This window comes from Xenopus laevis, chromosome 3S (genome assembly GCF_017654675.1).
Source record: "Xenopus laevis strain J_2021 chromosome 3S, Xenopus_laevis_v10.1, whole genome shotgun sequence".
NCBI classification, from domain to species: domain Eukaryota; kingdom Metazoa; phylum Chordata; class Amphibia; order Anura; family Pipidae; genus Xenopus; species Xenopus laevis.
In genome coordinates, this window is record NC_054376.1 from 120173802 (window position 1) to 120186633 (window position 12832).

General features: G+C 40.7%; 1 protein-coding gene across 1 annotated transcript in view; it reads right to left on the reverse strand.

Annotated features, from left to right (window-relative positions):
• Window positions 1-701: 701 nt before the first annotated feature.
• Window positions 702-12832, reverse strand: part of pcdha13.S (protocadherin alpha 13 S homeolog) — a 54130-nt gene continuing 41999 nt past the window's right edge. The window contains exon 4 of the mRNA XM_018256258.2: window positions 702-1901. Within this exon, the coding sequence (XP_018111747.1) occupies window positions 1654-1901 (248 nt within the window). The 3' untranslated portion in view covers window positions 702-1653. The remainder of the gene's footprint in view (window positions 1902-12832) is intronic.

A 12832-nucleotide genomic window follows, 5' to 3' on the forward strand; every position in this document is an offset into this window, starting at 1 on the left:
AATATTTTGGTGGAGCAAGACAAATTCGCCCATCACTAATTGTCCTCATTATTTGGGCCTCATGGGCCCCCCTATACCTCCTGGGCCCCCTTCAGCTGCAGGGTCTGTTTCCTCTGTAGTTACACCCCTGCTCCCCAACATCTTTTGGGATATTCAAAATGATACCTAACCAATACCCTAACAATGGCTGTTTTCTGTACTTTCCCAAGTCCTGGCTTTCTATTGTGCCTTGGACGGCCTCCATTCTTGCCCATTAGAGACCCGTATTCTGCATTCTTGTCTCGTGGCACCATGTCCTCTATCCAAACTGTATTGCAAAGCTTTGCTATTTAAAGAAACAGTAACGTCAAAAAATGAAAATGTTTTAAAGTAATAAAAATATAATGCAGTGTTGCCCTGCACTGGTAAAACTGCTGTGTTTGCTTAAGAAACACTACTATTGTTTATATAAATAAGTTGCTGTGTAGCAATGGGGGCAGCCATTCAAAGGAGAAAAAGCTCAAGTTACACAGCAGATAGTAGATAAGCTTTGTCTGTCTAATGGTGTTATCTGTTATCCATTAGTTAACCTGTGCCATATAGCCGTTTTCCAATTTCCGCCATTGCTCAACAGCAGCTTGTTTATATGAACTATAGTAGTGTTTCTGAAGCAAATACATCAGTTTTACCAGTACAGGGCAACACTACATGATATTTTCATTACTTTAAAACAATTAAATTTTTTGGTGTTACTGTTCCTTTAAAGTCACCATTCCCTGTGTGATTAAAACACGTCTGCACCTAATATCAGTAGTCGTTTGGCCTCTGTTTTAGTTGAAGGTGTATAAAGGGTTTGCTTCAGAATATTTTGCTTTTATAACGGATAAAATACTTTTGCATATTGCCTTTAACGTCACAGTGAGTACAGTTCTCTTTAACACAAGTGTTAGTTAAAAATGTCACAGAGTTAAAAATGTTATATGTATATATATATATAAATACACACACATCCGCACATATGCATTGAGAGGTAACTGCATTAAGAATCTTTCACTCATTCCGGAGGTATAGATTGCCAAGAAGCAGATCCTCCATCTGCAGAACAGAAACACAACATACAGCACTAACAAAAAATAGATATATATATATATAGTTCCACTGAGTATATTCAGATATTAACAATGAAGGACAGAGCTGTCACTAAATGAAAATCGCCAAAGGCCACAAGTGGAAATGACATTTCAGAATGGATGCCTCTTCATTCACATCAGTCCTCAAGAAAGTCTTGCGGTTGACGGCAGACGGAGAAAATTGCTTTTTACACACAGACAACTCTTTCATTCTCACCCACATTGAAACTGTTTCCCGGCATGAAATTACCTCCTGCCTATTAACTCAGCCCACCACTCCCCCAGCATTTGTTTTTCTTCATTGTCTTTAGGTATTTTTTTGGCCCCATTAATTATTTTACCAAAAGTACTTTCATTTCAAGTGCTCCAGTTCATTTCAGATGTCCTCTTTCTATTGCACGTTATCGATTGCAGCCTGTCCCAGTGCTCTTCAAGCTCATCACACAATGCCGGCGTCAGGTAGAAGAGTTCAGACAGAGTTCTCAGCAAGTGATAAAACATTTGTCCACCTGATGTGTTTTGTCTCTTGCCGTCGGATCCCTTCTCATTTCAAATCGTTGTTGATCATCATATCATCACGCACTTCGCCATAACAGGACATTCTTCGCTTCTTTCCAAAAGTGGAAAAACTGTTTTTCTCCTCCAATAAGCCTTGCTTGTTAGCTAGTAATGTCGGTGTCCCGGGAATATAAACATTATGTTGATAGTCTAGGCTTGGCCCTTGCTGCTGGAACTGTAGGCCATACTTAGGGCTCCACACTTCATTTGATGTTGTCGTCTTCTTTTTTATATCTGAGCAAGAAATATAAAGACTCAGTTATACATTGTATGATCCACAGATATTTTAATATTTATTTTAAAGGGATCCTGTCACCGGAAAACATGTTTTTTTCAAAACGCATCAGTTAATAGTGCTATTCCAGCAGAATTCTGCACTGAAATCCATTTCTCAAAAGAGCAAACAGATTTTTTTATATTCAATTTTGAAATCTGACATGGGGCTAGACATATTGTCAATTTCCCAGATGCCCCTGGTCATGTGACTTGTGCCTGCACTTAAGAAGAGAAATGCTTTCTGGCAGGCTGCTATTTTTCCTTCTCAATGTAACTGAATGTGTCTCAGTGGGACATGGGTTTTTACTAGTGATGGGCGAATTTGCGCCGTTTCGCTTCGCCGAAAAATTAGCGAATTTCGCAAAACGTTGAATTTTCGCGGGCGTTTCGTGAATTTATTCGCTGGCGGCGGATCGCGCAAATTCGCCGCGAATTCGCGCCTGGCGAATAAATTCGCCCATCACTAGTTTTTACTATTGAGTGTTGTTCTTAGATCTACCAGGCAGCTGTTATCTTGTGTTAGGGAGCTGCTATCTGGTTACCTTCCCATTGTTCTGTTGTTAGACTGCTGGGGGGGGAGGGAGAGGATGATATCACTCCAACTTGCAGTACAGCAGTAAAGAGTGATTGGAGTTTATCAGAGCACAAGTCATATGTCTGGGGGCAGTTGGGAAACTGACAATATGTCTATCCCCATGTCAGATTTCAAAATTAAATATAAAAAAACATGTTTGCTCTTTTGAGAAATGGATTTCAGTGCAGAATTCTGCTGGAGCAGCACTATTAACTGATTCATTTTGAAAAAATTTTTTTTTCCCCATGAGAGTATCCCTTTAAAGGGGTGATTCACAGTGGCCGAACTACTGGGGGGGCGGGGTGACATAGTGCTGACATAGTTCAATAGTTTACGTTGTTCACATTGTTTAATTTTTTAAGGATTTTATACCATGTTAATGCATGGATATGGTTGAATTCTATGGCAATCAGACTGTAATATTTACAGCCATTAGTAAAGTTCACTGCCTATTGCCAAGAATTGAAACTGCGCCTGATCTTGAGCTACTGTAAAACAAATAATTTCCAATCATACAATGATCTGCAGTGTGTGGCTGCATTTTGATTTCCGCAGCTTGATCAGCTAAAGCCCATAATGGTGTGTATGTTTGAGTGTTTGTGTTAGATCAGCCTAAATCTCTTAAAACAAAAGGCAAATCCCGTTAAGCCTTCTGCATGATCTGTATAAGTATGCATGTTTATACACATTCTCTAAGGGCAGAGACACACGCGGCAATTCGGGGGCAGGGATGTAGCGAACCGCCGAGTATGTGTTCGCGAACGCCGTTCGCGAACACCGGCAAAAAATGCGAACAGTTCGCGAACAGTTCGCGAACTTCGAACATCCGAAAATCGTTCGATTCGAACGATCGAAGGATTTTAATCGTTCGATCGAACGATTTTCGTTCGAATCGAACGATCGAAGCCATTCGATCGAATGATTTCATTCAATCCAATGGCTTCGATCGTTCGATTCGAACGAAAATCGTTCGATTTTAGCGATCGAATGGTCGAATGGTCGAACGATTTTGACGCGAACGCCTATTGGCGAACGTCGCGCGACGTTCGCGAACTTGCGGCGGACGCGAACAGCCGATGTTCGCGCGAACAAGTTCGCCGCAGAACAGTTCGCTACATCCCTATTCGGGGGGGGGATTAGTCGCCCGGCGGGGGAGGGGGGATTAGTCGCCCGGCGCCAAATCTCCTCTTCTTTGGGGCAACTAATCTCTCCGAACTGCCTTCCTCTTCCTCCCTGCTGGCTAGAATGAAAATCGCCAGCGGGATGGCACTCTGAGTGCTTCGATTTCCAAAGTTGCCTGAAGTTGCCTTACGAGGAAAACAACCCGCTCTGAGTACCATTCCGCCGGCGATTTTCATTCTAGCCGGCGGGGAGGAAGGGGAAGGCAGTTCGGAGAGATTAGTTGCCCCAAAGAAGAGGAGATTTGGCGCCGGGCGACTAATCTCCCCGAATCTGCCCATGTGTCTCTGCCCTTAACCTATCCTCCAATATACACACTGCACTTTGTACTGCGTTCCTGTGTTTTAGACAGATTGCATTTCAATTTTGCACTGAAATTATTTTTGTACTTATTCGTCGAATTTATTTATTTATTTTTTTTAGAAAGGTTGTTTGAAAGACAAAGGAATAAGGCATTTTACATTTTGTCAATTATGCAATTAGGAGCCAGTTATTAGAAGATATTATTAGCGATACACAAGTTTGGTGACAACACAATCGTTCATTTTCCTTGACATTGCAATAAGGGAAATGTTTACTCTTGGGCTGATTAATTTCCCAGGCAAGCAGATCAAATTTAAAGCCTAAGTTTAAATTTGAATCGAAATTAACACTGTTTACATTTGAAATGTGGTGTCTACAGGGGGCTATGATAGTGTATTACTAATAAGGCCAACAGCTTGGGTTTCTTTATCAAATCTGAGAAACTGACGTCATCCACTAATGGTTTAAATTGTTTCCATCTATTCTCTATGAGCTACGTCACCTAAGGATAGAACTCCACGGGCGTTTTGACCTGCGATACCTTCCGTTCCGACACAATGACACTAATCTCAGGCATCATGTTGGATGCGCTGAATCGAATACAAATGTCACACAAAGAAGCTAATTGCATCCAACACGACACGACTGTCGGATGCAATGCTGCATGTTTTGTCTCCATCCAACGGTCGTGCCGTGTCGGATGCAATCAGCTTCTACGACATTTGTACATTAGATTCGGTGCATCTGACGTGACGCCTGCGATTAGTCTCATCGAGTTGGAACGGAAGGTATCGCTGGTAAAATCGTCCGTGGAGTTATAGCCTTAAGTGACCTAGCTCATAGAGAATAGATAAAAACAATTTAAACCCTTAGGGGCAAATTCACTAACATTCGTAGTTTCGCCAGCGCTCCGCAAATTCACTAAAATCCGAAGTTGCGCTCAGGGGTAGCGTAAGGCTGCGCTAGCGTTGATTCGCTATGTAAAGCGAAGTTACGCTAGTGAAGGCTAAATTGCATACGGCGCGAAATTCAAATTTCAATGGAGGAATACGTATCAGCACTACAAATGCCTAGAAAACCTTCAAATCAGCAAATAAAATTTTTATTTTTCCCTACACATGTGCCCACTGTCTAGGTAAGTTGCCATGAGTCAGGAAATGTAGGGGGGAGGAAGGGGAGCCCCAAAAATTTTTTGATCTTTTTCAGCCTATCACCCATAATGTAGAAAACACGCCAGCGTTTTTTGGGACTTAGAAAAAATTTTGACTTTTTTTCAAACAATCCCTATCTACTCTATTGCGATTCGCCAGGTCTGAGGTGGCGAAGGAAGTCTAGCGTAAAAGGTAGCGTTCAGTACACTGCGCGCGTTAGTGAATTTGCGTAGTTACGTCGCTAGCGAAAATTCGCCAGGCGTAAGGGTGCGAAGTAACACTAGCGAAACTACGCCAGCGTTCGTTAGTGAATTTGCGCAGTAACGAAAATGCCAAACGCTAGCATTCGGCGCTCCCTTAATTGGGGCTGATTTGTTATTTACTAGAGCTAAACCCAACTTGAGAATTTGTAGGCTAGTGTCAGATCGACAAAACACATCCCACAAATAGGATGCAGTTGCATGGGTAAAAAAATCGGATGCAGGGCGAACCTGACCACTTTCGCTTCGCCAAAAAGTCTCATCAACTTTTTTTCCATTGAAATACATTGAATGTCCAATATAGAAATGAACAAACTAAACCAGCAACGTTATATGATCGAACTTTACATTCTAGCTATAGGGGGATCAGATTTGGTAGGATCCTACAAATCTTGTGCTGTTGCAAGGTGTTGCATTGCAAGATCAAATAAAGTCTGACCCACAAAATCTGATCAAAATCGTCCATGTAGTTTTACCCTAAGGATCCGATGTGCTGCGCTAAAATGCAGGCGTCAAGTCGGATGCGACGTAAAACAAAGTAAGAAATACAAATGTCGGATGGTGTCGCAGAATCTGCATCCGACAGTCGTGTCACGTCGGACGAACGCTGCGACACCATCCGACATTCCGGTTGCTTACCTTGTTTTCCGACACATCCCACTTGACGACTGCGTTTTGGCGCAGCGCATCAGATCCGCCACAAACGCAGAGAAATGTCCGTGTAGTTGTACCCTTAGCTAAGACAAGCTACAAAATGCAAATGAGCTCTTTATCTTTCATAAAACGTTTATCTTTTATAAAACGTTTTTCATACAGAAACTGAAAAAAAGTACTAACTAAAACCTGGCAAGATTTTTATTTCTTATTTCAGAGGAATAAAAAAAGTCACTTGTTACTGTCATGGGAAATCATGTCTTTTTCAAAACGCATCCGTGAATAGTGCTGCTCCAGCAGAATAGTTAGTACTCTTTTTTCAGTTTTTGTATGAAAAAAATGAGCAAACAGATTTTGTTACATTCAATTTTGAAACTGACATGGGGCTAGACATATTGTCAATTTCCCAGCTGCCCCCAGTCATGGAATACTTACATACAATTACTGTTGAGTGGTTACTAGGAAAATAAATGCTCGTTAAAATCTTATCATTTCAAATATTTTGCTTTATCCAATGGTGCAACTAGCCATGGATGGGCCCAGATGCAGAATGTGCAACTGGGTCCCCCCACCTTTGCACTTACGCCTGGTGCCTTTTGGACACACATGGCAAAAAGATTTCCCAACCTTGCCACCCACATTCAGCAGGCCCTAAGGGGTTGCAGGGTCATTGCGTGCCCGTTAGTGAACTACAGAGTAGGCAGACTCTGAGGCTACAGGGAGCCCAGGAGTTATAGAGGGCCCCATTAATGAGCAATTTCAACATCTAATGGTAAAAAAGGGTCAACCTCTGAATATGTTGGGGGTCCGTAAACTTAATTTGCTGTAGGGCTCTGTAACATCTATTTACTTGACTTCACGGGGCAATAAAAGCCAAGAAGTCTTGTGCCAAAAATAACCCCAGTTTAGAGAAGTCTGTAGTCAACTTTGCATGACTTTATGGGAGGCTTTTGCTCTAATTTCCACTCTTTACATTTGCATATACAAAGGTAGATCTAATCAGAGCGATATTGCTCAACAGGTAAATACATAGCTCTGCGTGCAAGCATCAGTAATTATAGTCAATCTGGAAATTTGTATATACACAGGCAGGCCTAATCAGAACGGTATCACTCGGCGGCTAATTAGGATTGATTTCATGTGAGACTTTGCAATAACTGGCACGCTCAACATCTTTGTCTGCAAAGGTAGATCTAATCAGAAGCCTATTGCTCCGCAGGTAATTGTGTATGACTGCACGTGAGCATTTGGAATAACTCCGACTCTCTACATCTGTATCCCCCCATCAGAACAATTCGGCAAAGGTTGCCATAGCAGCCTCTGTATATTCTGTAAGAGTCCTACATGCTCCAGCGTCCATCAATAGTATTCAGTTGTGAAGGTCTGGCTCCCCTTTGAAGGTTATACAGTGTGAGAGCTTGCAATAAGTCTTCGTGCGTTCACACCAAAGTAAATGATTTGGATAATAAAGGCTCCCTCTCTCTCTCTAATCAGCTTACCTGTCTCGCTTTGCAGAGATGCAATATTCCAGCGCATCGCTTGCTCATTATACACATGAAGAATGCTTCGGATTTTCCTAACTCTTTTTCCTAATTTTTTTTTCATTTTCTACCTTCAGTTAAATTGATTACCTTATGCATAGTTTATTGCCTTCTTTGTTATGCTCTCCGTGTACTCGTGTCCCTCCTGACTTCCATTTCTAAAAGCTTCTTCTTGTTCTTTTTCTTCCCTTGTTATATTATTAAGACACATGGGTTTCAGCATGTTTCTCTTGGATTTGCTTCCCATCGGGATATATTTATGAATACATTTATCAGCATTTCTATTTTGCTTTTTGCTTTTTTTTTTTTCCCCCTCTCCTCTTTTCTGTCAAACTGTCAGCGAGTAGAAACGGTGCTTTTAGCAGAATAAAATTTAGCTTTCTTTAAAAGCACCGGCTCATTTTAGTTTTCAAATTTCAAATGAAACTACATTATGAGCAACGTTTCTCAGCTGTGACATTGAATAAATATTTCATACAGGTATTTCTTCTCTCCATGTGTTTTTACATAGGCTGCCTTTGTCTGGGTTTCCTTTCATTTGGAAAAACTGCATTAAATAAATATAGCAAGTCTGAGGCTGGATTCTGGGTCACAAAGGGGGGTCACAGAGGAATTTTATAATGGCACAAGCCATATCCTTGGACAGAGTAATTGTATAATGGCACAAGCCATATCCTTGGACAAAGGAATTTTTATAATGGCACAAGCCAAATCCTTGGATAAAGGAATTTTTATAATGGTACAAGCCATATCCTTGGACAGAGGAATTTTTATAATGGTACAAGCCATATCCTTGGACAGAGGAATTGTATAATGGCACAAGCCATATCCTTGGATAAAGGAATTTTTATAATGGCACAAGCCATATCCTTGGACAAAGGAATTTTTATAATGGCACAAGCCATATCCGTGGACAAAGGAATTTTTATAATGGCACAAGCCATATCCTTGGACAGAGGAATTTTATAATGGCACAAGCCATTTCCTTGAATAATGCTAACCAGGGCTGCTTCAACAAATGGTCAAAAGGGACCCACCAGGACAGAGGGGCCCACCATTAGCCATTTCATCTCAAATACATTTTGCACAAAGCATCCCCCCTCATTTTATCTATTGGAAAAAAGATAAAAGGGCTGCCTTATACCCCTTATTTTGCTTAATTAATTGCAAGTTCCCCATTAGGGTACACACGGCCTTTAATATAGATGAATGCCCATAGCAGCACAAGTTCATTATAGATGCAAATGATCAGTTGTATAAATCAGTTGTATAAATCCCAAAGGTCAACTATTTTATCTCAACATTTTCTGCAACAAACTCTGATCAAATCCGTTTTTTATGCTTATTTATTATTACATTTTCCCGAAAATTTGGTTTGCAGGAAAAAATCTGATTTTCACGATTGCATCGGATTTTTCACCCGAAAACCCAGATTTTTTATGCTTTTTTGCCCAAAAACTCAGAAAACTTTGGGATATTGCAAGAAACTTCTCCCATTGACTTAAATGCAACCTCGAGAGGTCTGAGATGCTGGATTTTCAGATTCGGACATTTCCATCCTCGGGGTTTAATAAATTCCAAAGAATATCAGATTTTATAAAAAAAATCACAAATTGTTCTGGATTTTTGCATTCGGAGTTCAGGAAATAACCCCGCAGATGTGCACATGCACGAGTCTATACTTGGGCCGCATAGGAAAAATAAGTAAAGTGGCACTTTTTTTTCCTTGGGTGGAGTATTTTTTTCCTAAAAACTGGATTTGCTGAGGGATGTCTAACATATTGAATTCAGCTTTTCTTTTCTTTTAAGACACCCAGTGGCATAATATAAAGAAAGCAGACCCTGCAGTTGTGGGGGGACCCTAGGTGAAAGGGTCTGCTTATTCAATACCTATCCCCTGGAACTAGTGATGGGCGAATAAATTTGCCAGATGTGAACTTGCGGCGTATTTCCACATTTTGCCGACAGTGAATAAATTCACAAAACTTCAGCGAAAATTAGCTTTTGTCAAAAATGCGTCAACATTATTTGGACACCCATGTACTTTAACGTCAGCATCAAAATTTGTGTTTCGTGAATTTTTCGCCATTTCGCTGGACAAATTTGCCCATCACTACCTGTAACTCCTCCTTTCGATCAGTTGGACTGGAAGTAAGTAGGCGGACAGGTGGTCATAGAGGTGCACGCCTAATCCCTTAATCGAATCCTTTTCTGGATGGAAGACGCCCTATAGTTTGACCACCAATATTTGTTTATATTACGGCTGTTGGGTGGAATATCTATAACATGACTATTTAGTCCATTGTTATTAATGGATCCCCAACTAAGATACAAACAAATGTAGTAGAGGCAGAAACAACTCAATGATACTGTACTGTGTGGATGCAACTTTTTAGAGTTTTAAAACTACCCGCCCTGTGTATTCAAGGGATATAGATTTTACTTGCACTAAAAGTTTTTTCATTCTTCCGTAATCCACAATCGTAATCCACAATCACCCCATGCACGATTGCCCTATTTATTTTTATTATAACACAGACAGAGGCATTCTACTGTTTGCAAATTGGTTAACATTTATGTTGGATGCTGGGTTTTCATTTGGAGGGGTTGAACTTGATGGACTTTGTCTTTTTTCAACCCAATTTAACTAACTATGTAACATTTGGTTCCGAATTTGGGATTGAAACAACTATCTCATCCCCATACTTCCCAATGGTCATGTTAGGGTATGTGACACAAAGTGCCCAGTAGCTGAGCCTGTAATACCAATACAGAATGTTGGACCCTATAGGCTTACGGTTCTTATCAGAACTACAGTATATTGCTACACCAGTGCCAGGAATTATATTAACCAGCCCTAGCTCCTTACTTGTGAGTATAGCTGGAAGCTGAAATATAATTCACAACAGTTCTGGGAATTGTATTAGTGATCCCAACTCCTTGCTTGAAAGTATAACTGGGTGCAGAACTACAAACTGACACCAGTGCTAGAGAGGCAGGGAGTGAGCAGCATCACTCAGAAGACTATGGGGGCAGATTCACTAAAGGGGCGAAATAGCTGTCGCTGGCGACAATTTGCCAGAAATCCAATCCACAGGGACATTGCCAATTAACTAACAGGCGCAGATGACATTTTGCTAGGGAAAGAGACCATCGCTAGTGTTCATGGGTGTTGCTCCACAAATTCACTAAAGTGCGGATTTTACTGAACGTTAGCTCTTTTGCCAGAGTTGACTTTGCCGCCTCAGACCAGGCGAACTGCTAAAATGAAGCTAGATCTTCCTCAATCTGACGTCACTTACATCATATCCTGTCTGCTGAAAATGCATTAAAGTTGAAGTTGGCGACTTTTCCTTTTTTTAAATGGGATTGCCTGCAAAAGTCCTAACTTAAACTTTTTTGGGTTAACATTTTTCCCCAGACATTTGAGGGCCATGGAACATTCATTTTACAGTGGGCTCATGTGTAGAGCATTATACGATCTCTTTTGTCTTTATTAAGGTTCCTTGGACATTTGTAATAAAAAGTGGCCACTTCAAGCATTTGCACCAACATCTCTAATAAAGACGTCCATACAACTTTAATGTACTATTCAATTATTCAATTATTATACTATTCAACTATTCAAATTGACCTGAGCGTAAGATGACTAGCGACTTTTCACTCTACATAAACGAAAGCTAGCGAATATTTTCTATGAAAGGCTCGCTTGGAAGAAGTATCGATAGCGAAAAGTTTTAGTGTTGAAAAGTTGACCGCATTCGGCACCAAGGACGCAACTTCGCATTTTAGTGAATTAGCGTAGTGGTAACGAATTTGCACCTGGTGAAGTGGTACGAAGTGTGCGAAGTGTTTGCTGGTGACAACTCGCCCTTTAATAATTCTGCCCCTATGACTGGAGGAATGATCAGACAGCCTGGTTCATACACAAGAGGGGATACACAGTTCTAAGGGGAAAAGTAGTCAAACAGGTTTTTCACAACACCCCACTTCAGGTAACGAGTGAACAGAAGCAACGTCTCTAAATAGCCTCCCTCTGCAAGTGATTGGTGGAAGACTTCAGGTATGTTTAACCCCTCTCCTTGTCTGAGCTCCCCCCACAGGTCCACAGGCAATGGACAGGACTCTTGGGCACATTTTTAGGTGGATCATGGATGAGCCTGAGAGTGTCTACCTTTTTATAAAAAAGAGAAGCTGGGAGGTATAGATCTCCTACCTTCCCACATACACTAGCAACCAAGCAAGTGATGCAAATGATGGGAAGATGAAAAGGAAATTAATTAATTATCCAGCTAGCAATAATGATACAGTAACACTCTAACCTCTTAATTATTCTGTTTTCTTGATGCATTAGGTCAGAGAAACAGAAAAGAACAGCAAATAATTCCATACCCAAGTTACAAAAAAGGCAAATTTCTTATTTAGAAAATGGTAAGCACATAGTATTATGCATTCCCAATAAATATGTATTACAACACCTTTTATTTGTTGCTGGGATTTTTTCCTTTTTTAATTGGATTAGAAGAATTGTATATTGAAGAGCAATACTTAGCATTGGCTCTAACAAGAATTTTCTGGTTGGCTGATGAAAATATATCTATATTATTTAAAGAGTTCCAGCGTACAATTGTAGAGAAACTAGGCACTAAATTAACACATTATTTCAAGCTGACTTCTCCGAACCCTTAAACATATAACACTGTATAGTCGGTGGGTCTCCATTAACCTATGGCTAGCAGTGTTAAACAAAGAGAAGGTTAATTACGTAGGAGTACAGCGGGAGAAATCAGCTCCTGTTCTAGAGACTATAATGAGTCCAAAGTGTAGTCTGCTCTGATCATCTACAGGTACATCATCCCCACAGACAATTAAAATATAATATAAAACACACAAATATACCCCTTCTACCCTCATACTTCAGATTATTTGCCCTTCCTCCTTGCTTTTATAGCTCCATGCATTATTATTATTATTAGACACACGCAGCAGCAATATAAATAACCTCTTAGGGCTGAACTCAACGAGCGGTTTTTGGTCGGATCGGTGCCCGGCGATAAAACGCAGAGAGTTGCGGGTGTCAAGATATAATCAGACTGAACGAAAAGTTGCAGGTGAAAACTACACTCACACGACTGTCGGATGTGAACGCAGAAAGCAGCGTCTTCATCCATCAGTCTGACCGTGTAGTTTTAAACTGTGACTTTTCGTTCAGTCCAATTATATCTTG